The 26768-nt window shown below is 39.4% G+C and overlaps 1 protein-coding gene and 1 non-coding gene across 2 annotated transcripts in view; one reads left to right on the top strand and one right to left on the bottom strand.

The window, feature by feature from the left end:
- The window catches only part of LOC140126672 (tyrosine 3-monooxygenase-like), a 35887-nt gene extending 9739 nt beyond the window's left edge, over positions 1 to 26148 (bottom strand). The window contains exons 1-9 of the mRNA XM_072146388.1: positions 25976 to 26148; positions 25649 to 25866; positions 22649 to 22823; positions 19577 to 19665; positions 17331 to 17398; positions 14682 to 14732; positions 14432 to 14577; positions 10604 to 10739; positions 131 to 200 (exon numbers count right to left, since the gene is read on the bottom strand). Of these exons, the coding sequence (XP_072002489.1) occupies positions 131 to 200; positions 10604 to 10739; positions 14432 to 14577; positions 14682 to 14732; positions 17331 to 17398; positions 19577 to 19665; positions 22649 to 22823; positions 25649 to 25858 (945 nt within the window). The 5' untranslated portion in view covers positions 25859 to 25866; positions 25976 to 26148. The remainder of the gene's footprint in view (positions 1 to 130; positions 201 to 10603; positions 10740 to 14431; positions 14578 to 14681; positions 14733 to 17330; positions 17399 to 19576; positions 19666 to 22648; positions 22824 to 25648; positions 25867 to 25975) is intronic.
- Positions 16250 to 16352, top strand: LOC140129278 (U6 spliceosomal RNA). The gene has a single exon (XR_011855475.1). It is a non-coding gene; the product is annotated as a U6 spliceosomal RNA (small nuclear RNA).
- Positions 26149 to 26768: the final 620 nt, after the last annotated feature.

The following is a 26768-nucleotide window of genomic DNA, read 5'->3' as shown; positions in this document are numbered from 1 at the left end:
AGGGTAGTCACATAGTGCAATTTGGTAAAAAATCATTATGAAATCAGTGTTACACTTTAAGATTTTCTGTGACAAATGCACTCTATTTATTTACATAGATATTTAGATATATTCAAGGCCAATGTCATACCTGTGAAAACTGTGCAAACTCTTTATCAGCAAGCATAGGGATGTGGCCCAGAAGTTCATGGCAGCAGTCACTTAATAAATAAAATAGGCACAAGTTTCATACAGATTGTAAAAAATTAAATACACAATATAATTTATATTTAGACTCTGCACTCACATTACAAATTGATTCCAAAGTTTGTCATGCTTCTTATGATTGTAATTAACATATTTTTAGTAATAGTATATGTTTATACTGATATAGAGATTATGTGTGGGACAGTATTGGCTGGTTAGTTCAGAGATACAGTCATGGCCAAAAGTTTTGAGAATAATACAAATGTAAATTTTTACAAAGTCTACTGCATCAGGTTTTATCATGGAAATTTGCATATACTACAGAATGTTATAATGAGTGATCAGCTTATCAGCAATTAATTGCAAAGTCAATATTTGCCTTTCTCCCCCAAAACACGTTTCAACTTCATTTCAGGCCTGCCTTAAAAGGAGCAGCGAACATCGTTTCAGTGATTGCTCTATTAACACAGGTGTGGGTGTTGATGAGGACAGGGCTGGAGATCAATCTGTCATGATTAAGTAAGAATCACACCACTGGACACTTTAAAAGGAGGCTGGCATCATTGTTTCTCTTCTGTTAACCATGGTTATCTCTAAAGAAACACGTGCAGTCATCATTGCACTGCACAAAACTGGCCTAACAGGGAAGAGTATCGCAGCTAGAAAGATTGCACCTCAGTCAACAATCTATCGCATCATCAAGGAATTCAAGGAGAGAGGTTCCATTGTTGCTAAAAAGGCTCCAGGGCGCCCAAGAAGGACCAGCAAACGCCAGGACCGTCTCTTAAAAGTGTTTAAGCTTCGGGATAGGGCTACTAGCAGTGCAGAACTTGCTCAGGAATAGCAGCAGGCAGGTGTGAGTGCATCTGCACGCACTGTGAGGCGGAGACTCTTGGAGCAAGGCCTGGTGTCAAGGAAGGCAGCAAAGAAGCCACTTCTCTCCAGAAAAAACATCATGGACAGACTGATATTCTGCAAAAGGTACAGGGAGTGGATTGCTGAGGTAAAGTAATTTTCTCTGATGAATCCCCTTTCCGATTGTTTGGAACATCTGGAAAACAGCTTGTTTGGAGAAGACAATGTGAGCGATACCACCAGTCTTGTCTCATGCCAACTGTAGAGCATCCTGCAACCATTCATGGGGTTGCTTCTCAGCCAAGGGAATCGGCTCTCTCACAGTCTTGCCTAAAAACACATCCATGAATAAAGAATGGTACCAGTATGTCCTCCAAGAGCAACTACTCTCAACCCTCCAAAAGCAGTTTGGTGATCAATGCCTTTTCCAGCATGATGGAGCACCTTGCCATATAGCAAAGGTGATAACTAAATGGCTCAGGGAACAAAACATAGAGATTTTAGGTCCATGGCTTGGAAACTCCCCAGATCTTAATCCCATTGAGAACTTGTGGTCAACCATCAAGGGACGGGTGGACAAATAAAAACCAATTAATTGTGACAAAATGCAAGCATTGATTGTGCAAGAATGGACTGCTATCAGTAAGGATTTGGTCCAGAAGTTGATTGAGAGCTGCCGGGGAGAATTGCAGAGGTCCTGAAGAAGAAGGGTCAACACTGCAAATATTGACTTGCTGCATTAACTCATTCTGTCAATAAAAGCTTTTGTAACTCATAATATGATTACACTTGTATTTATGTATGTAATAAAAGTATCTTATGTAATAATGTAATCATTTATGTAATAAAAACACACATAAAAACCAGAGGGCAAAAGATCATGTGAAAATATAATATTTGTGTCATTCTCAAAACTTATGGCCATGATTGTATATGCAGGGGACATGTTGTGGATGGCTTTGTAGGTCATGATTATTAGTTTAAACTAAATGTGTTGTGCAATTGGTAACCAGTGGAACAACTGGAAGAGAGGAGAGGCTGCAGAGAATTGAGATGAATTAGGCTGGAGGCAGAGTTAAGTATATATTGAAGGGGTGTTAGAGAGTAACCTGGGAGACCACAGAAAAGATATTGCAGTAGTCCAAGAGGGAGATGAAAAGGGCATGGACTAGCAATTTTGTAGACTTTGGAATGAGGAAGGGTCGGTTGCGAGAGCTATTCTTGAGATGGGGGCTACAGATTGTAGTAAGGGCCTGGATGTGAGGTTTAGAGACTGTGAAGAGTATGGAGCCATGAATTGGTATTGGCTGACTAGCTCAGAGATATATGAAAGGGACAGGTTATGGACAGCTTTGTAGGTCATGGTTATTATTTTAAACTAAATTTGCTATGCAATTGGTAAACAGTGGACCAACTGGCAGGGAGGAGAGGCAGAGGAGACGTGAGGAGAGAGATGAATTAGTCTGGAGGTAGAGTTAACCTGGGAGAAATGGTGCTGCAACTTTTTAGACTTTGGATTGAGAGAGATGTTCTTGAGATGGTGGCTGCAGATTGTAGTATTGGCCGGGATTTGAGTTTTAAAGGATAAGGCAGAGTAAAAGAAGACTCCAAGGCAGTGGATTTTAGGCAATGGGGAGAGTATGGAGCCTTGAATTGAAAAGGTTAGGTCTGGTGGCAGGCATGCATTAGGTGGAGGAAAGATTATAAGTTCTGTTTTCTCCATGTTAAGTTTGATAAAATAGGAACTGAAGAAAGAGGATAGGCTAAACATTCTGCAATTTTGGCTGAAAGACAGGTGATATCTGGGCCAGAGATATAGATCTGTATAGATCAGCATAGGAGTGGTATTAAAAGCTGTGGGACTTAATTAGCTGTCCTAGGCCGGAGGTGTAGATGGAGAAAAAGGCCAGAAGTGTAGATGGAAAAGACAAAGAAGAAGAGAGGACAGATCTATGTGGGGTCTGAACAGTGATGATGAGAGGTGGTTTGAGAGTAATTTACATTGAATGTCGGGTTGGAGAGGTAGGAGGAGATCCATAAAAGGGTCAGGTCTGCAATGCAAGGGAACATAGCTTCTGCAGCAGGAGAGAATGCTCAACAGTGTCAAAGGCAGAGGATAGATCAAGAAGGAGTAGAGCAGAATAGTGTTGTTTGGCCTTTGCAGATAGTAGGCCATTATAGACTTTGGCCAGGGCAGTCGCAGTAGAGTGATTGTTTCGGAAGCCAGATTGTAGTTTATGAAAGAGCAAATTGGAGGACAGGTAGGAGCATAATTCCAGACGGACATGTTGTTACAGTAATTTCAAACCAAATAGCCTAAGTACATTGGTAGCAGCCATAGCAGCTGCTATGGGGCCTGCAGTGTCAGGGTGCCCCATCATCTGACCTGACATGCTAAAGAATGGAGGATGTGCTCCATTATATACATATTATGAGAGTGGAGATGGATGGGACTGCAGTACAATAGGACTAGAGATCTCTCATTCCTGCCGTTTATATCCCCTATGTGGTCAGCAGCTACTGGGACAGATCTGTGTAATTGTATAAATGTGTGAGTATACAAATATGTGTATTTTCTGAGGGGGAAACAAAGCTCCGTGGAGAAGTCTGCTGTGGGGCCCTGACTCTCCTAGTTATGCTCCTGGGGATTCTGAATATTGCCATTGAATAGAAAAAGAGATGTGTTAGAGCTGGGATAAGCACAGTGGTGAGGTTGGAGATAACATGTCATGGAATTGGAATCGCACAAGTAGTGAGGCTTGAGCTTAACAGCATGGAGGAAACTTTTTCATCAGTAAGAGTAGAGAAGATAGTTAAGCCGGAGGAACATTGAATATTGTGGATGGATTGCAGAGATTGGAGGTTGAAACTTTCCCTGATCTATTTTGTTTTTGAAATGTGAAGCCAAATCCTCAGCTCAAATAAGAGAGGTGGGTGGAGGTACTGTAGGGAGTTAAAGGTAGAAAATGATTATCCGGAGTTGTTAGACTCGTAAGGTATAAGATTGATAAAGTAATCTTGTTTGACCCCTCAATGCCCTTTTTTGTTTTTCATTTCCATTTCTCACTCCCCACCTTCAAAAAAGTATAACTTTTTTATTTTTACACATAAAGAACTCAGTGAGGGTTTGTTTTCTGCATAATGAAAACAGAAATTTTATAATGTTTTCATACATTTACAAAAATTAAAACCACCTGTATAGATATATTTTCAATATGGCAAAAGAGTGACATTTTTTACTTTGGGCACTATTTTCTGTTACGAGGTTAAACACAGTATAAAACCGTTATCATACTTTAATAGATCGGGAATTTAGGACGGGGCAATATCTAATGTGTTTATGATTTTTACTGTTTATATATATATATATATATATATATATATATATATATATATATATATATATATAAATTCTGGGAAAAGGGGGGTGATTTGAATTTTTATGTTTTTTTATTATAATTTTCTTGTCCATTTTTTTATTTTTATTTTTCCTTTTTTTACTTTTTTTCAGACCCGCTAGGGTACTTTAACCCTAGGTTGTTTAATTGATCATACCATATACCGCCATTCTACGGTATGGTAGTATATGAGGATTTTCCTCCTCATTCATTACAATGTGCAATTAGCAATGTAATGAATGGGTTAAAACGAGACAGACCCAAAGCTGTCATAGCAACGGATCGCCGCTCCCTGATGACGCCAAGGGGAGTGGCGGGATAACACCTGCGAACGGTGCTAGCACCGGTAAGACTTATCCAGCAAAGACTTACCGGCCATGGAGAGGGTTCAGCCCGAGAGCCCTCTCCATGCACCTGCACTCGACGCCGGGCCGTACTATTACGCCACCCGTAGGGAAGAGGTTAACAGACTTAAGTGCAGATTTGTACAATGAAGACCGACTATTTGTATTACAGGAGGTTTTCCTTGGAGAGAGATGTCTTCAAATGCCGTTCATCACTCCTGGCAAATTGCTTCAGATGTTTTCTGAGATTGGTGTTCCAGGATTGCCAGTCAGGTTCTCTGGTTGTAGTAAGAGCGCAGGAAGCTGCAGATTCCGGGGTTGAAGTGGTGCTGTAAAAGGTGGCAGCGGTTTCTATCTCCTTATATGAAGTTATGAAAGAGATAAGTATAAGATTCCCGTGTGGGTTTATAAGTTTATGGACTGCCAGAGTGGTTGAAGCCAGAACAGTAGAGAAACCGAGTAAGTTGTGATCAGATAGTAAGAGAGTAGACAGATTGGGTAGGGAGTTGGGTGAAAATAGGGTCTTGGTGTATGGCCCTCTTTGTGAGAGGCCAAAGGAGGAGGTAAGTGCGAGAAGTCTAGAGGTAGCAGGTTGAGTTATATTAGTGTGGATATTTAAGTCACCAATGGGGATGTTAAATGGAGAACATGCCAGAGGAGAAGAAGTGAAGAAGCCAGGTATTAAAGTGGTCAATATATGTGGTGGAAGAGCCACATGGGAGGGGGGGGGGGATGACACTTCGAGGTTAGAGGGAGGATAGATGCGGATAGATGGACTTCGAAGGATGGAAAAGTGAAGACAGTTTTTGAGAAATGAAGTTAATAAAAAATTATATATACAAATATATAATAATCTAGTATGGGGGTTAATTTATTAAGGGGGCAATAAATATTATTCATTATGGTGTCAATATACGTGATTATTTATTTTGAGTTCTGTTTTTTTATAAACATGTTTAGGGCAGGCAATATAAAAAATATTATCATGGGTCATGTTAGTTAATTAGAGGGTATAAAGTAATTTTTTTTACAATATATAACATAATTTATTGGAGGTTGCTATTTATAAAAAGATCTGTTCAGAAAACTGGGCAAGAAATGCAATAGTCATGGCCAGGAGAAGTTCTGTACTCCAAGCACAACCATTGTCACCTGTAGGTTGTGAGATTTGTCAAATCAGTACTGTCTAACCTTCTAGTGTGTGAGCCAATGATATGTATGTCATAGTCAAAGACAAACTAATGTAGGATGGGAGGTCCACAAGTCTGTATATGAACATATGAAAAAGATGTCAGAATATGGTGATACAGCACACTTTTTTTTTTTCAAAATATTCAAATTTTGTTTAAAAGTATTAAAATATAAAAACCGTGGAAATTAATGTGACAGAACCAATCCAAAGAATAAAGGGGAGGCATCATCTTGATCATGCAGTGATAGCTTTTAAAAGAAAACGGATAAGAAAATGGAGCAACTGCATTTTATGTGATTTCTTCTGAATTTGGGATTTTTTGACCAGCTTTCCTGGTGCCATTAGAGAGAATAAACTGTCACGCAGATAACAAGCCTCTAACAGCTCTGGGAACTGAGATATAAAAAAAGCTTTTCTTGGCTTTAGTAAAACAACTGTAAAGGACTGAGGCATTCAAGGGGTTGTCCAGTCATAAACAGTTCTCCCCTATCCTCAGGGCAGGGAATAACTTGATGATCTTTGGGTTCCCAGTGGTAGGACCCCCACAGATCATGGGGACGGGTGTCCGTTGTACCCCAATAAATGGAGCAGCAGCTTGAACATGCATGCTGACACTCCATTCATTGTCTATAGCACTAATGGAGATAGCTGAGTGCTGTACTCGGATGTCACTGCCATAAAGATGAGAAGAGCAGCAGGGAACAAGTACAACCATTTTCTCAATTTGCAATACAATGGCCCCCAGTTATCATGATTTTTGTCTTATTAGCACTGATCATAGTAGTATATAACTTTTTGATCAAGCGTGTGTGTGTGTTTGATTAATTCACCTCAGGTAGCAGATATGCTAAGTTCACCCCTGGCTGTATATACTATATATAGGTTATAGCTATTTACAATGGCTGAAATCTACACCAGCTCACACCAGGAGTAAACTGGCAGAGATCAATTCCAGATATATGAAGAGTCTGAATCCCCTGAGTGAAGGGTTGTTTGAAGGTTTATCAACTTTACTACCGCCCATCATAAATATACATTGGGGGTTGTGAAACTGAGTATGGAGAGGGCTTAAGGACAGAGCCTTCTGTCAGGAGCTGCAGTCCGGTCGAACAGGTATGCTGCAGGAAAGCGCCATCTTTAAATGGTGGTCAGCTCCCTCCATGATGTCAATCAGAGGGCACTGATTGTCACAGTAACAACTGGGAGTCTATTAAAGGCTCTTATAGCTGTCATTAGTAATTCTATTATACATTCTGTCTGAGTTCTAAAATATACTGCAATATACACTCACCGGCCACTTTATTAGGTACACCTGTCCAAATGCTCGTTAACACTTAATTTCTAATCAGCCAATCACATGGCGGCAACTCAGTGCATTTAGGCATGTAGACATGGTCAAGACAATCTCCTGCAGTTCAAACCAAGCATCAGTATGGGGAAGAAAGGTGATTTGAGTGCCTTTGAACGTGGCATGGTTGTTAGTGCCAGAAGGGCTGGTCTGAGTATTTCAGAAACTGCTGATCTACTGGGATTTTCACGCACAACCATCTCTAGGGTTTACAGAGAATGGTCCGAAAAAGAAAAAACATCCAGTGAGCGGCAGTTCTGTGGGCGGAAATGCCTTGTTGATGCCAGAGGTCAGAGGAGAATGGGCAGACTCAAATCGCCACCCGTTACAACCAAGGTAGGCAGAGGAGCATCTCTGAATGCACAGTACGTCGAACTTTGAGGCAGATGGGCTACAGCAGCAGAAGACCATACCGGGTGCCACTCCTTTCAGCTAAGAACAGGAAACTGATGCTACAATTTGCACAAGCCCATTGAAATTGGACAGTAGAAGATGGGAAAAACGTTGCCTGGTCTGATGAGTCTCGATTTCTGCTGCGACATTCGGATGGTAGGGTTAGAATTTGGTGTCAACAACATGAAAGCATGGATCCATCCTGCCTTGTATCAACGGTTCAGGCTGGTGGTGGTGGTGTCATGGTGTGGGGAATATTTTCTTGGCACTCTTTGGGCCCCTTGGTACCAATTGAGCATCGTTGCAACGCCACAGCCTACCTGAGTATTGTTGCTGACCATGTCCATCCCTTTATGACCACAATGTACCCAACATCTGATGGCTACTTTCAGCAGGATAATGCGCCATGTCATAAAGCTGGAATCATCTCAGACTGGTTTCTTGAACATGACAATGAGGTCACTGTACTCAAATGGCCTCCACAGTCACCAGATCTCAATCCAATAGAGCATCTTTGGGATGTGGTGGAACGGGAGATTCGCATCATGGATGTGCAGCCGACAAATCTGCGGCAACTGTGTGATGCCATCATGTCAATATGGACCAAAATATCTGAGGAATGCTTCCAGCACCTTGTTGAATCTATGCCACGAAGAATTGAGGAAGTTCTGAAGGCAAAAGGGGGTCCAACCCGTTACTAGCATGGTGTACCTAATAAAGTGGCCGGTGAGTGTATTTTGCCTCCAATAAAACAAATTTAATAAAAAGTAATCAAAAGGTTGTACTGTTTTCAAAATGGTATCAAAGAAAACAGCAAATATAGCAGACCTGATCTGCTTCAAGGTTTTTACCATGGAGCTCACATGCTCTACAAGTCTTACACATTTCTGTATTTCCCCCATTTTTAATGGAATGAAATAAAGGATATGAACTTTTAAGAATTCAACACAAGTGGCGGTTATTTAAAACATTTACTACTCATCAATGAAATCATCCTCACATCCTGCAAACAATGACAACTTACAAGGCTCTATACACTGAAATATGTGTGGTGTTGCAAGGTATTTTTTTATTAATGCAAGATTTTTAAAGGAATTGAGACAAAACTAAAGTATAACTAGAGTAGGTGTGCAAAGTATCCAGACCCCTTTAACTTTTTCTCTCTTTGTTGCATTGCAACTAATAGGTAAAATCAAAAAAGTTCTTTTTTTCTCATTAATGTACCCTCTACACCCCATCCTATCAGAAAAAATACAGAAATGAGGATTCATACCCTGTGCTCAATATTGAGTAGAAGCACCTTTTGAGATAGTATAGCCATGAGTCTTCTTGGGATTGATGCAACAAGTTTTTCACACCTGAATTTGGGGATCCTCTGTCATTCTTCCTTGCAGATCCTCTCCAGTTCCCTCAGGTTGGATGGTGAGCGTTGGTGGACAGGCATTTTCAAGTCTCTCCAGAGATGTTCAATTGGGTTTAGGTCAGGGCTTTGGCTGGGCCAGTCAGGAATGGTTACATAGTTGTTCTGAATGCTTTGTTATTTTAGCTGTGTGCTTAGGGTCATTGTCTTGTTGGAAGGTGAACCGTTGGCCCAGTCTGAGGTCCAGAGCACCCTGGAAGAGGTTTTCATTCAGGATATCTCTATACTTGACCATTCATCTTTCCTTTTATTGCAGCCAATCATCCTGTCCCTTCAGTTGAGAAAACCCCCCATAGCATGATGCTGCCACAACCATGTGTCACTGATGGGATTGTAATTGGCAGGTGATGAGCAGTGTCTGGTTTACTCCACACTTGCCGCTTAGAATTAACCCCCAAAAGTTCAATCTTCATCCCATCAGACCAATGAATCTTATTTCTCATAGTCTTGGAGTCCTTCATGTGTTTTTTGCAAACTGTATGCAGGCTTGCACTTCCATCGGCACACTCTGCCATTAAGCCCCTACTAGTGGAGGACTGCAGTGGTTTTCCTATCTCCCTACTGCATCTCTGGAGCTCAGCCACAGTGATCTTTGGGTTCTTCTTTATCTCTCTCACCAAGGCTCTTTCCCATGATAGCTTAGTTTGGCTGGATGGCCAGATCGAGAAAGAGTTGTAGTTTCCCAAACTTCTTCCGTTTAAGGATTATGGAGGCAACTGTGCTCTTAGGAACCTTGAGTGCTGCAGAAATTCCTTTGTAACATAGGCCAGATCTATGCCTTGCCAGAATTCTGTCTCTGAGCTCAATGGGCAGTTCCTTAGACCTCATGATCCTCATATGTTTTGACATGCACTGTGAGTTGTGATGTCTTATATAGACAGGTGTTTAATTAAACACAACTGAACTCCAATGAGGTAGTAGAACCTTCTCTAGGAGGATCAGAAGAAAATGGTCAGCATGTGAGTTAAATATGAGTTTTTCTTGTGTAATAAATTAGCAAAAATATCTCCATTTCTGTTTTTTTCTGTCAGGGGTAAAGAGTGTACATTAATGAGCAAAAAAAAAGAACTTTTGTGATCTTACCAATTGGCTGCAATGCAGAAAAGAGTGAAACATTTAAAAGGGTCTGCATACTTTCTGTGCCCACTGTATACATGTGGTACCTCTGCAGTTGTACTGATCCAAAAAATAATGGTGAGGTGTCATCTCGACCACACATTGAAAGCTGTACAAATAAAGCCCATCAGAATATGGTGCAACTCTGTTGTTTACACCACCTCCCAGTACATGGCACAGAATAGTAAATGGTGCCACTAGAAAATAAAATTTTTCTTGAATATAATAATACATAATAATCCCGCCTATTATCATTATAACCACACCTGCACAACCATGTACCTAATAAATTAACTGATGGACAGTGCAACCCTTAACATGTAAAACATTAATTTATGATATTGTACTTACGGTTCTGGTGAATGCATTGCAGCTGAAGGGTGTCTTATGTATTGGGTACTTGGAAACACTCGGAAAGCTAGACAGGCCAGGAAATCTCTTGCAGAAAGTAAACCAGCAGCTGGTCTCAGTATAAACCCTGTTCTTTCTACAAAAAGTACAATATTTACATATTTGGACTAAATGGGCGTGGGCCTCAAAAATTACCTATGGAATCCCTTTATTATCCAAGAAGCTGAACTATCTATGGACTGTCTGTAAAGAGTTCAGGTCCTTTATCTCCCAGCTGTCAGTGGTGTATGGGGTTAGAGAGCTAATTTAGACAAATTACTTAAATAAGGAAGATAAATAAGGTATTTTACAAAGATTACTATTATCATCTGCACCATTCATTAAAAAAATTCTTCTTACAATCACCGGATAGACTTGTCACTTTAGGCCCCATGCACATGAATGTGTAGAGAATGTATTAAAACAGCCATATATACATGGCCATCCATGTATATGGCCGTATTGTCCACAGTACCTTACCATGACCAGGACGTATAAAAATATAGAATATGTCCTATTTTCCACCATATTTCCGTTCCATACGGCCCATAGAAGTCAATGCAAGATAAATACATGCTGCATATAGCTGTGCACTGTATGCTGCCCTATAGACATGCAGTATCCAGAACCAGTGAGAGGTGCATTCTGTCAGCCAGCCAATAGTCAGCTATCCATCATTTGCGTATGGTGCGATACGTATTTACAGCCAAAATACAGACGTATATATAGAACAGAAAAGACGATACAGTCATGTGCATGAGGCCTTACATAGATGAACTATTAAGCACAATATTATCTAAGTATGGTATGTAAAAAGTTAAGCCGTAGCCTCCTCTCCTTATCTATATGATGTGTACAAACTTCAGAACAGTTTATCTGCTCCCTGCAGGAAAGAAAGTAGGGAAAAAATAACATACATAACAAAGTTTACATTCAACATCTGCCCTATTTATTGCTAAAATTGATTAAAAACTCTGGCTTTAAAAACAACATATAAAAATACAAAATGAAACGAATATAAATACTATAAACGTGTCTTTTAAAAAAGTGTATGAAGGATCCCTTAGGCCCCTTTCACACTTGCGTTGCAGATCACATCAGAGTCTGATCAGGGTGCGATCACGGTTTGGCCAGTGAAAAACTGACATTTTTCATCAGAGTGCAATCAGTTTTCAGTCAGAGTTTGTTCATTGTCTCAGTTTTTCATACACGTTTTCAATGCAATTTCAATGCATTTTTCACACGCAGATAACACGCGTGAAAACGACTCAGGACTGAGCTCTATCTTTTCTATGGTAATTGATGCGTGAAAAACGCATTGCATTTGCGTTTTTGATGCATCTCCATAGACTTGTATGGTGCGTTTTTCATGAGCGTGACTTGCAAAAGTAGAGCATGCTGAGATTTAAATGTGCGTGTGCGCGTGAAAAAAAATGCAAGTCTGAAAGAACCTGTTAATTACAATGGGTCAGAGTGAAATGCAAGTTCCGCACTTGAAGAACACGCACGTGAAAAATGTGAGTGTGAAAGGGGCCTTAGTCCGACAGGGTCTGCACTGATTTGAACATGTGTATAAAAGCACCACATTCCAAAATGCTACATATTCATATAACCCAATGCATGAAAGATTATGAAAATTATGAAAGATTACTGTCATGTATGTGAATCCAGTTTAAAAGTAATTATTTATTGCCTAAATGGTTAATTCTTGATGTAAGACATTCTCAACGAGCAGCTGAAAAGACTTTTATACATTGATAGAATGTAGATTCGTTAGTGACGCACAGCTTCTTAGGTCATATAAACCTCAAACATCTAAAAAATGTGCATGTGCTGTATATATTGTATTGTGCGGATTACTTCCTGGCTTCCTGCCAAAAGAATGGACCATTATTTTCCACCGCACAGGAAAATCTATGAGGCAGCCATCTCTTTAGGTTGCCCATGGCACCTTTTTAAAGATGTTTCTAAGAGATGACAATGTACTGTAGATTTTAGACACATGGAAACCAAAACTTGTTATATAGTAATATTTAGGGATCTATTTCTGGTCAATGATTTCTGATGCATGAATGGGTCTTTACTCTCTGGTCCTGGCACAATTAATGCCTGGCAATGTAAGCAAGTGCCTGAAATCCAAGTTACTTTGGGAACACAAAAGTATATATGGAATACTATAGGGGGTATTATAATTATGAGTTATAAGATGAGGGCCATAATAAGGAGGGATACAAGAGGGGAGCTTTAGAAGTTAATGGGCCACAATCAAACGAAAAAATAGAAAATCAGCTCACGTGAAGAGTGACCTGTGGTCATGCATCAGGTGCCGGTGAACGGATATGCTGAGCCGGATCAGTACATCTTGGACAAAAGGAACGTTTATCCAGCAACCAGGCCTGGTTGCTGGATAAATGTTCCTTTTGTCCAAAATGGGCCACAATAGTGGGGCAATTCTTAGGTGGGAGGGTCACCATACAATAATGGGTGCACAGGTAGAGGGGGCATTATCAAATGTATGTAATAGAAGAGGGTCCACGAGAGGGCTTCATACAATGTAAGTGTAATGGCAGGACACAAACGAAGACAGTGAGCCCTGGCACTGAGACCCCAAATCTGTCCATACCTACTTATTGGGTCCCCCCTAAACTGAGGCCAATAACTGGGTGACGTTCCCTTCCTGGTTAAGGGGTGAACAGGAAACAAAACAGACAACCAAACACAATAAGGCGAGGTAAACAAACCAAGTAGGTAACAGCGGAGAATAACAATTACCAAATCACAATCCAAATAGACTAGTCAATATACAGGCAAGAAATCAGTAACCAGAAATCAGAGAATACAAGAGAGCTAGTGAACACAGCAAGGTAGCAGTAGATACAGAAATCAGACTGAATAACCAGCAAGGTATGATGGGTTTTTTTTTTCGAATCCGTCGAGTTTTCTGATGGCCACGCCCCCCCCCATTTCTGTTGCGTGAAAAACGCGGTTCGAACCCTTAGTAAATGTGCCCCACTATGATCCATGATCAGGGCAAAGGGTTATCTACACTTTCATCTGGCTTCTGAACACTGTACAAGTATCTAACACATAGAAAGAGAGATGAGATGATGAGATGCAATAGTATGTTTGAAGCTTGGTTCATGAGGAATAAATTAGACTGAAACTAAAATTTGGAATTAATTCGGTAAAAGGGTCAAATCCAACTTTTTAAAAGGTAATTTGATAAGCACAGGATTATAAGGCACACCATTAATAAATGCCTGCTAAAACATCTAGGTTCATATATAAGGCGCACCGGATTATAAGGCGCACCTGATTGTAAGGATGAATGACCAGTAGGTGGCAGATCTGTGCACAGTTCAATGCAGCTGTTGTCTGTAAGTATGGTTCATATATAAGGCACACTGGACTATAAGGCGCACCTTTGATTTTTGAAAAAATCATAGGAAACGGCAATCTTAAGAACAGGCCTTCAGTATCAATAACCTGGAAAGGTTATTGAAATGGGGTGCATCACTAATTTACTAATAAAGACCAGACATTAGAGTATCTATTTATAGCTATTTGTCACTGAAATCTTTTCTATGCTAATAATGAGGCAACCGATAGAAAATTACAGCTAGAATATTGCTAGAACGCCATTAGCGTTCATGGTCAGTTTAAAAACATAAAGGGATTTTAATAGATGTCAGGAAAAATGTAAATATGTCTAACATAAAAATTGGATTTACTCAATGGGACATTTTCTCATGGCATATCCCCTTCAAATTAAATTTACAGAACGTTTACCTTTTAAGAAATTGGATACATCTTGGAGCTGAGGTATGGAATTTTCTGTATATCCACAATATTTTTCCAACTGCTGAAAGGTTTCCAAGTATTGCTCGCAGGCATAATTTGGATAGAGACTGCTGAGGGATTTGTACACTTGTTTCCTAAAGTTGAGATAATAATGCATAAAATGAAATGGGCAACTTACTTTAGCTCATTACATTTCCTTTTCATTTCACAAAAGATACAGACTGTTTGCTATACTTACCAAGTGGCAATTTCTTCAGAAGTATATTCAACTCTTGGGATAACATTTCCACTAAAATAAAATACATGCAATGGATTACTATATTTTAATACTGCTTCACAACATATCAAGATAAAACCCAACAAGGCTGCAGTAGTTGATTATGAGGCTGACAGTAGGCTGGAAATACGGCATACCCGTATTTTTCAGACTGTAAGGCGCTCCGGATTATAAGGTGCACCATCAATAAATGCCTGCTGAAACGTCTAGGTTCATATATAAGGCGCACCGGATTATAAGGCGCATCTGATTATTATGATGAATGACCAGAAGGTGGCAGACCTGTGCACAGTTCAAGGCAGCTGTTGTCTGTTAGTATGGCTCATATATAAGGTGCACTAGACTATAAGGCGTACCTTTGATTTCTGAGAAAATCAAAGGATTTTTTGTGCGCCTTATAGTACGAAAAATACGGTAAGTTTGCTTGAATCCAACAATAGAACAATGTCCTATATCCTCTAAATGTATAGGTACATGAATGGATTTAAAGGTGACTTATAGTGTGACTTATAATATCCACAGATCCCTAATATCTAATGTGTGATGAAAACATCCTGAGGCAGATTTATCAAACCATTGTCTAAAATTACTTTGCAGCACATTTATTATGGGTTTTAAATGGTTTACGTCTTTGACAACCAGAGGGTCATTGTCTCTGAAAAAGGGGTTTATGGGAAGAAGTCTCTGGGGCAAACATTTTACAAATTTTCTAACATTTTTCCCCATTTTTCTGGAGTAAACTATACCAACTATTAAGTATGACAAGAGTCTTAAAGAGAACTTGTCACCAGGTTTTACCTCACTAAACTACAGGCCTCTCAGGTAGGGTATGAAATATCCTTTCTAGAATTCCTTCCGTTATGTGAAAACTCACCCATTTACCTATAAAAAAAATCTCCCCCCAAAGTCAGGCCAATATGCTTTTTGAGCTACAGAATAAATACATAGTTGGTGATGTGAGTTGCAGATAAAAATCCAGTTCCCGCCTATTTATTTAACTGTATGTTCAGTTCTGTAAACCACAGAAAAATAAGCTTCAAGTGATCTAAAATATGAGACTATTATAAATATGAGACTATATAAAAAATCTTGTTTCTAGGTCCTGTAGAACAGAATAAAGGGACTTCTGAGGTTAAAGTACCCCCGCAACCACTAAACCTGACTCATCTCATGTGAAAATGGGATGAGAAGTGTCATATTGGCCTGACTTTGAGGGATATTTTTGTATAGGTAAACAGATAAGGTTTCACATTAATTTAGAAAGGATATTTCATACTCGACAGGAGGGGACTAGTAGTTTAGTGGGATAAAACCTGGTAATAGGTTCTCTTTAAACTGTGCCATATTTATTGTCTACATTATCAGACACAGTGGAGGACTTTTACTTGTACATCAGTTTTTTGTAGCTCTAAAATAATCACAATGGAGTCATTTACTAAGGGTCCTATTTGCGCTTTTTCGACGGGTTTCCCGTATTTTTCCGATTTGCGGCGTTTTCCCCTGAACTGCCATGGGAATTTTACGCATCGGCGCCGGCTTTAACGCGAGGCAGCACATATACTAAAATTGGAACGATACAGAGAAGATTAGCATGGCCCCTACGCACGGATAAATAAATCTGCCCCAATGTCTAACGAACTGCCAGGCATTGTGATTTTTTTTTTTTCGCAAGTGGACGTGGAGTGGCATGAAGAGGGTGCGGCCAGTGGCATTTGCTACAGCCTGTGACCGGTCAAGGCAGGACAGTCGACTGTCGTATAAATCAGGAGGCTACAGCTGATGTATTTGGTGGTAGCAGAGGGACAAGTCTTTCATTATATGCCGGTGTATAACAAACATCCCCCAGTGATAAATGTATCATAAATAAATGCGGCAGAAGACTGGTCTAGTCTAATTTAGGGCGATTGGTTAACACTGGTGCATTATGCTCCAGTTTTAACATTCCACCTATTGGCGTCGGAATGAAATCTATGCCAGATCAGACCTGGTGTAAATTTCAGCTATAACCTGCATTGATATTCAGCATTCCGGAGAGTCCAGGTACAATTATAAAATTGCAGGTAAAATTACATATTTCTAAATATTCCTCGGCATTTGGTCCATTCCAGGCCGAAGGATCAGTCAAACTCCCTTAAAAAATGGGGTTGCCTCAAACCTCAAAAAGGTGTTGTGGTTCTTTCCCCTCCAAAGAAAAATAAAAATTCATCTTAATACTACCCAACTGGTGTGCGCCTGACTCCCATAAATGAAAGAGGATCTATCACTGCTTTCTCTTCTGACACATTTGTTTTAATATTAATTTATTTCTCATGTTATTCCTCTATGATTCCCCCTAGAAACATATAGTGATAGAGTAGAGTAATAGGCCCCATGAGTTTTATTAGTTGGCAGTGTCTCCCTGCACATTCTAATACTGATTGGACAGTATCATACACCCAATTGACTACTAATAAACTTCTAGGAAGATAAAATAAAATCCTAAAAAAAAAATATTTAATGAAAAATGCAAATGAATTGACAAGTCGCTTCAAGTATATAGCATTCCTAACGTTCGTAATGTATGGAGTTCTTTTATTTTTGTGTTCACAGTGTTTCTTAGAGATATCTTACTATTTATACTTGAAAGCAAGTTCTGCAAAATATCCTCTTCTTTTCTTGTACTCCTGGTCCCCAAATCCCTAATAAAAGAAGTGAAAAGAGATAAAACAGCTTCTTTACCATACTCATTGTCTACAGTGCTCAGAAAGGTGGTTGTAATCTTGCACAGTAACTTTGGGGTATGGCCAATTGTCAAAGGGGAATGGGTGAGTATACTAATCTATTATAAAAAAAATGTAATATTCTTGTTATTTGAAGGTAAAAATCAAGAAATCTGCACATAACTGTAACTATTCAAGGCACGAAACCTGATCCTAAGTGTTGACGTTACAGCAATGAAAACATGCTCAACCTTTGCTACAAAGAAGAAACCTCTCAGCCCCCAGCTGTATAGGGCCGTCCCTGCTTACATGGGAACTGGCTATGTTTCCTGCCATATGGTATTAGTTACTCAGCACATACCCACCCAGGGAAATCGCCTCTCCGAGCTTCACTAGATGACATTTTCTTGGTTTTAGATCTGACAGCAGTGGATGTAAAACATCCTAATTTCTATGTAAATGATCTGTCTGGGAAAATTATATAATACTTGATTCACATAGTAATTATATGTGAGCCAAGGGTCTTAGTATTGTGGCTATAGTTATGATGACCAGAATGTCTTGTTACGTTTATGTAAAGCTACAGTCGTCAAATGTTCTGTGGTCGAGCTGAAAATCATTTTGGCACATGTAAAAATGTCTCAAGAAACACAAGGCCTTTACCTACATACATGTAAATTAGCAGTATGCTGAACAGATAGACAGAAAACTCAACTCTTATAAAGTTAAAAAATGTTGACAAATAAGGTAATAAAAATGGTATTAGTTTAATATGATATATTTCTTTTAAACACGTATTGCAAGCTTAGGATATTATGTTGTCTGTGTCAGTAATGTAGCTATAAAGCCAGGGACACTTGTGGAATAACAACTGAACGCAAAATGACTCGTATATAGCATAACCATCGCACATTTTGTATATTGTGTGTGGGGAGATGTGGTGAATATTTTTCTAATACACTTCATTAACAAATTCTGCTTAGGCTACATTCACACCATGTATGCCCGCTGTACTGTAGTACAGTACAGTACAGTACCGCCATTGCGGTGTATGGGGGACGTATATACGGTGTAAATACGTCGGCCGTATATACCTCCCCCATATGTTCATGTGAATGTAGCCTTAGTCTGTAAAAAAATTAAGCTACTCTCTACCATAGAGATGCATATTCCAGCCTGAACTGTGTGTGTCTATGGAGGCTGCATGAGCTCACATCTAACCTCCCTGTTTGGTTAAACAGCTCTGAGATGGGAAGATTAACGCCTTCACTTTCAGCTTGATCTTTGAAAATACTGCTCATAGCATACTACAGGCATGGAGAGCAGAAAGGGTTAACACTCACAGTTGTGTAATAACCAGTAGAGGAGAGATATATTCATTGTCAAGATTTGCCTCAGCAACGTAGAAGTAAAGGGCACATTGCAGCCTGTTTCTTTTTAAACTAAGCAGAATTTTGGTATTAGAAAAATGATCACAACACTCCTCCCACACAATGACAGTTACTCTTTAACACTTTCACGCGAGCATGGGAAGGGCTCACTGACATATCGCAGCAAAGACTTACCGGTAGCACCGGGTTAGCAATGATCGCAGGCTTCAAAAAGATGGTGCCGCTCCCCGTGACGTCATCGGGGAGCAGCGATCGGTTGCCATGTCAGCCTCGAGGCTTCCCAAGGCCCGAGGCTGTCTGGATTTAACCCATTCATTACTATGTGCTAATTGCAAATCGTAATGTATAAGGAATACTGTAGTATGGCAGTATATGATAGGATCAATCAGACAACCTAGGGTTAAAGTACCGTAGGGAATTTGAAAAATAGTAAAAGTAAAAATAAAAAAAGTTTAAAAAAATTAGAATAAAAAAACCTAAAAACTCAAATCACCCCACTTTCCCTAGAACTGATATAAATATAAACAGTAAAAATCATAAACACATCAGGTATCCCTGGATTTGTGTTTTACAGTCACCTCTAAGTGATTCTGCTACATGATTCCCAGGATTACAGGGGAAAAAAGTATTTTGGATGGCTTAAACCTAATGTGCAGCCACAATAAGATCAATGAAAGTACAAATACTAATGAAGACTATAGTAGAGAAAAATAATAAAATAAATATGTAATTATAATAAATGTATTTCACATTTCTTACTACATACTGGATGATCTTTGTCGAAATCCGGTTCAAATTTCATAGATAGGTGCTGGCACATGTCCAGGTCTTGCACTTTTCTTGGAAAAGAAGGTGCTGTTTGCAATGCATAATAAAACACACACATGAGATTTCAGGATTCCCTAATATGTAACGATCATCATATTTTTCCTAAAAATCACTAAATTACAAAAGCTGGGAAATATGTTTTTATTTTAATAAAGTAAAACCACCAGGGTCCCAGTCCAGTATCTGGCAGCTTCTGCACGCGAAGGGGTATAATTAAAGGGGTTTTTCAGTTTAATTAGGCCCCTTCCACACTTGCGTTGCAGATTACGTCAGAGTCTGATCAGGGTGCGATCAGGGTTTGTTCATTGAAAAACTGACATTTTGCAATCAGTTTTCAGTTTGTTCAGTGTCTCAGTTTTTCACACGCATTTTCAATGCAATTTAAATGCGTTTTTCACGCGCAGATAACGTGCGTGAAAAGGACTCAGGACTGAGCTCTATCTTTTCTATGGCAATTGATGCGTGAAAAACGCATTGGACTTGCATTGCACTTGCAAGTGTCTCAGAGTGCAATGCATTTTTGATGCGTCTCCATAGACTTGTATGGTGCGTTTTTCACGCCCGTGACTTGCAAAAGTAGAGCATGCTGAGATTTTTAAAAAACTGCGCGTGTGCGTGTAAAAAAAAATTCAAGTCCGAAAAAGCCCATTGATTACAATGCGTCAGAGTGCAATGCAAGTTCTGCGCGTCAAAAGCATTCGCAGAACACGTGTGTGAAAAATGCTAGTGTGGAAGGGGCCTTATACCCATAGAGAAGAATATTAATTAGAGTTCAGTGTGAGTATGACACCCAGCACCCATGTTGATCAAATGCTTTACAGTGCCAATGAAGCAAGTGTACAGGATTGCCAGCTTTCCCCTAGTCTCTTAGCTTAGGGGTCATTCTGGTCTTAAAATCTTGAGATCTGCGGTCTGATATCCATTTTTAGATATGATTGATTTATTTCTCTCCTACTATTATCAAGCATTTCTATCTATGTGGATGATCATGGAAATGTATTAATGAGTGGTGCAAGGTCTGTTTTCTGCCAGCTGACTTCTCATAAAAGTTTTGTGTTCCATAGTCTAACCCCTATTAATCAGTCACCTATCCTCTATTTATTGTAAAAGAAATATGTTTGCATTCTTGGAACCTAATATATAGGTTTATGGAAAATGATTACGTAAAACTTGTCATCTATCCATCTATGTTTGATCTTCTTAGTAAAAAATTAAAGGGAAACTGTCATCAGCAAATGGCCTAATAAACCACTACCAGTATATAATGCCTTCTAGTTTTTGTTTGTTTCATGGTCCAGTGTAATGGCATCAACCTGAAAATAAACTTTGAAGTAAGATGTAAATTGGATGGCAGGGAGTTGGAGAGTTTAATACTGAAGTCAAAATAGCTCTAAATGTCTACTTCCTGTGATTGACATCATGCATCAGACTACAGGAGATCTGGTTAGTGATTTCTCAGGATGCAAGTGAATTACAGTGAAGGGGCTTTATGAGGAAGAGAGAGCTTGACTTCAGTGCTAAAATCCCAGCCTCCTTGACTTTATACAACAAATATACATCTCACTTCAAAGTTGATTTTCTGGATGATGCCATTTCACTGGGTCATGAAAGAAACACGATCTGGAAGGTGTTAAGCTGCTCGGCAGTGAATGTACATCTCACTTCAGAGATAATTTTCTGGATAATGCCACCACACTGGGCCATGAACATGACCTGGAAGGTGTTAAGCTGCTTGGCAACATGCTGTTAGTATTTTATTAGATCAATTTCTGCTGACAGGTTCCCGTTAAGGATATGGTCCTCCGTTTAAGGACCTCTACCATAAGTTTAGTGATGATAGTAAGAAGTTCTTAAGGAACATTATTGCTCTGGACTTCTTTAAAGGAAACCTACCATTTCAAATGGTCAGTGTAAGCTGTAAACACCGAGCACCAGCTCAGGGTGAGCTGGTGCCGGTGCTTAGTTTCGTTAGTGTTATAAACCGCGGTATCGCGGTTTTAACACTTTTTAAACTTTATAGCAGAAACTGCTTCGGCGCTGCGTGCGCACGATTGTGCGCGCGCAACGCCTGCGGCATTTCCTATGTAGGCGCGCGCACAATCGTGCGCGCGCAGTGCCGAAGCAGCTTCTGCTATAAAGTTTAAAAAGTGTTAAAACCGCGATACCGCGGTTTATAACACTAACGAAACTAAGCACCGGCACCAGCTCACCCTGAGCTGGTGCTCGGTGTTTACAGCTTACACCGACCATTTGAAATGGTAGGTTTCCTTTAATTATCACTCTCCATTATATCCCAAGATCACGGAAATATAGAGTTATAAAAGTTATGTAAATTAGCCTGAGGCACTAAGTCTACGTTACCCGAGCACCTCAGGGAGGTGGGACAACCAGGTAGGGCCCCCAGCGTTACGGGGGCTGTGCATACATTAAAATACTAGGCTCCCAAAACAGTTTAGGTGACGTAGTCTGAGTGCCCAGGCTAATGTGCATAACTTTTAGAACTCTATATTTCCACGATTGCGCGATATAGAGTTAAAGTAAAAGAAGTCCTGAGGAAGGATGTTTCTCACGAACGTCTTACTATGACTCATCTACCATAACTAAACACTAAATCCTTTAAAGCTATCCCTGTATACACTAAGCTATCCCTTTCTTAGAGGGGAGGCTGTCAGTCACTGACTAGGACCGCCTCCTGGACTTTCCAACATAGAAATAGCTGATATATGAATGGATAAATTACTTTGCGAGAGTTATAGGAAATATTTTCCCCTATACATAGACTTTTTCCTCTATTACATGCTGCCTGCAAATTTCTGTGTGACCAGTTCCATTCTAACAGCATACTATGCCCACATATATTGCACAGGGTATCCTACAATTTTTAGTAAAATGAATGATTTATATTTGCCACTGAAAATCACTTCTGGCATGACTTTTATTCCAATCAGATACAGCAGATTGCAAATAGGCCTTTAACACCTTCATGTAAAAAAAAAAAAACATTACTCACCTGATAGATCCTTGATCACTTTCACATTGCCTGCTATCTTCTTCAATGAGGACAGTAAAGAACAGGTGGAAGAATTATGAATAAAGCATTTCACAAAGCACTCTAGCTCTTCTCCTTTCATCTTGCATTGCCCGGCAGGTCGGGTTTCTATATGATAAATTATAGCCCCATGTTTCTGAAGGAGATAGAAAACCTGTTTTGTCATTTCTACATGCACATTGCAGGTCATTTATGACAATTTATGATTGTTTACTTCTAACTGGACACAAATAACAAGAGAAATTGTCCTGTGAAGTTCCCTACATCCCTACCTCTACATGAGAAATAGTTACAAGTTAGTTTTTGTTATTTATGCCTCTGTAATATACAGGTGTGGATTAAGACTGCTATGGGCCCTGGGCTGTATGAATATTATTGTACACATCTGGAATTCACTTTCTACATATGGTACTAGAATCAAGCTTTTTGGGGAATGGAGGATACATCCCTTCTGCTTTCATTCTGTGGTTTCAAGACCTTTGGAGGACATACAAATGACTTTTGTGTATATGTGTAATGAGAGCAGGAACAGATATATGAGGATTTCATGGGTGAAGGTCCTTCTCAGTATAAAATTTGGCAAGTGGTTTGGGTGACCATGGACCCCCTAGAAGGCTTGGAGCCCGGGCTACTACCCAATCCACCTATATTATAATCCACAACAAGTAATATACAGAACTGGCAGTGTGTGTACATGAAATGTAACAAAAATCTGCTCTCAAAACCTACAGAGCAAATATCCCGGGCTGTGAGTTTTCCATCCCAAGCAAGTTAATCTATACTGCAGAATTTCCCAAAAACTTTTTTTGCCGCTGCCACATTTTGAGAATTGCCAGTAATTCAGCAGGGGAAATGGTCTGTGTAGTCATGACCTCATATTGCTAATGTTCAGTATATTAGACAAATAATATGGTTCCTTGATGTAGACTATAAACATTTGTATCTGTCTTCATTTCTTTCATGTTGAAACAATTTCAGATTTATGAATTGCTGGACTGGACTGTAGTTTCTAAGAAAACTGTATGGACATACTGCTATCCCTGCCTGGATCAGATAAACCCTGCCTTCAGATAAACAGATTTGTCTTATGTGATGCAGGGAAAGAGGGAAGTGATTTCTAAAGATATGACATTGGTGCAACAGATTCACCAGCATATAGATTCAACTAGGAATCTCCTGGAAATGGTATAATGGGCAGAAATAATAAAGGTATGCTAGAAATTACACAGCACTTCTCTATAACATGCTGCCAGCAGACTGTAAAACCTAATAGAAGGAGTAGATACCTCCAACGAGGTGGTCAAATTGGCTTTATTATCAAAACATTTTTGTACCCAGCCTATAGTTTAGGGAGCGTTTTTAGTTTTTAACACATTTTTTTCTTATATATTTCAAAATGTGTTGACAATTTCCATATCGCTATGGAAATTATACACAGTTGTTCTAGAATATAGTACAGTACTTATAGCACAGCATAAGAACTTAGGAGAACTTAGCAGGGCAATGTAGAGTTACAGGGATCCCATTATAATACATTGCATAAGGGATTACAGTAGGGCATATAAATGTCATAGAGAGATCACTCCCACTATCAACCAATGAACACACTTTAGCAAAGAATTTTGTATTAACCCATTCATTTTCCTTGCTCCCCTAAAATACCATATTATCAGGGGCATAACTAGGAATGGCAGGCCCCCTAGCAAACTTCTGAGTGGGGACCCCTTCTCATATGCCTACTACACACATATACACAAACACATTTATATACCAATATACATCAACGTTAAGAGGGGCATTTGTTAATTATGGAGCAGGGTGATGATGAAACCGTGCTATATTTCTCAGTGAGATGTATGTTTGTGGCACAAGGGATTGATGAATTGGCACCACGGACTAAAACGTTTAGAAATCCCTAGACCAGCCTTTAGTTGCTCTCTTTTTGCACCACAAATGGCGCCAAAAAAAAGGGCCAGAAAAAAAATAAGTACCAAAAAACTATTGGATTTACAAGTGACGCAAGAATTTGGCACCCAAAAATAAAACAAGTTGAGATTGTCAGAAATCAGCAATATTCTGGCACGGACAGTTCATAAATTAAGGCTCAAGAGGAGCAAAAAGGGGAAAAAAGCACTGCCAGTTTTCTGCTTGAAAGACCATAATAAAATGACCCCCAAAGTTCTTTAGTCATACACATTTATATACTTGCACACATATATGCACACATATGGAGCATATACACATCACATATACACATGATTACAGTGCCATATACAGATGTACAGCATATATACACTTCTTTCTTTATTAGATTCATTTAAAAGTAGTTATTGGACAGTCATTGTATAGTATCCAACGCGTTTCAGGCGCCAATTGCGCCCTTAATCATGGACCATGATTAAGGGCGCAATTGGCGCCTGAAACGCGTTGGATACTATACAATGTCTGTCCAATAACTACTTTTAAATGAATCTAATAAAGAAAGAAATTTTTATTTGAAAACACTGTCTGATTCTGGTGGATGCCAGCTGGATTAATGCGATTTCTTTGACTGGACTCAAGTGGAGTGAGGTTCCGAGCTCTCCCCCGAATCAGTGGTTCATTTACGTGGTAGGAGCTGAAATCAAGCTTTGTTCACAGCATATATACACACATACAGTGTATATACACACCATATACACATCACAGATACACACACACACATATACAGCATATATACATCACATATATGTTAAATATATATTATGCTGTAAAATGCATATAATGGGGCAGGTCCTTCTTTCCTGAGTGTCATGCAGCATCAAGAGTTGAATCTCAGATGAGTCCCCAGTTAGTGAGGGAGTATAAGCTTTGGTGACATATCTGGTCCCTTCCCTTAGCCAAAAAAAAGTCAAATAAATAAAGCAGAGGTATATACACACAGATCAAAGTAAGTGGGATTGACAGAAAGAATAACATTACCTCAAAAGTCTTTAGGCTGGTAGAAAATGGAGAGACGCTGGTGTTACTAACTGTGAAAATCAAATACAAGGTGCTGCTGCCTTCATCAGGATGATCAAATGTGTCATCAGGAGGATCAGATGTAGTTACTTCCGATATTTCCTTCTCTTTGCGAGCATCTTCTATAAGACTTTGCTTTCTGCACTGAGAGGTTCCCACTTCAGATTTCATAGTCACAGCTAAATAATAGGATTCAAGATACAGATCTAGATTTATTATTGACCATTTGTGTAGGTAAATCAAACGTTATTGTCTGAACTAGTGATCTTTAGAATGATTCTTACATACCCAAATTCTGAATTGTCCAGCACACGGCCTTCTGCTGTGTATTACAGCGAGATCTTCTGACTTATATAGTCTGCATGGGAGCATCTATAAATATTCATGGGTATACCTTCACTTATTTCCTATTTATCCTGCATGTGTTGCGGAGTCTCATTGTCATCAGATGCTCTGCAGCACTGTACGGGAAATGTATAGGTATAATGAGATGGAAGTACTCTGTTTAGATATTTTATTGAGCTGGCTATTTATCTAGTTATGTGAGCAGCCTTCTCTACCTATGGAGGTATATTGTTGTTGATATCCTGTGATAGTATATAATGGCTAACTTACAGAGCTCTCCATGGTGCTGATCCATACATTCTGTCTGCTTACTTCAAAGTAGTCTAAAGTAGATCAAAATATTCTACAGTAAATACCTGAAACAATACCAAGACTCCACCTAACACTAAAGGATGAAACTAACATCTTTTCTGACAGGCAACCAGGCTTATAGCACAGTTTGCTGATGATGTTGTAATGGTGTTCCCGATTTTCATGATAATTCCTTGATTCAGGGATAATACCTCCTAAGGTCTGCATAATCATGCTGAATCTAACGCACAAGTTAGGAGTTTGTCCACCTCTAGAGGATTTGTGTGGTAAGGACAGTTTAAAGGACATCTATCACCATTTTCTCGGTGGTAATCTGTCCCATAACGCACCCTCGTTACCTGTAGGACATGAGGGTTCCTCTTTTTGCTTCCTCTGGGGCCTCTGTTACATCGAGAAAATAGATTTTTAAAAATATTCAAATGAG

The sequence above is a fragment of the Engystomops pustulosus genome, chromosome 4, assembly GCF_040894005.1.
Source record: "Engystomops pustulosus chromosome 4, aEngPut4.maternal, whole genome shotgun sequence".
NCBI lineage: Eukaryota > Metazoa > Chordata > Amphibia > Anura > Leptodactylidae > Engystomops > Engystomops pustulosus.
Note: the sequence above shows the minus strand (reverse complement) of the source record. Positions and strands in the feature narration are given on the sequence as shown.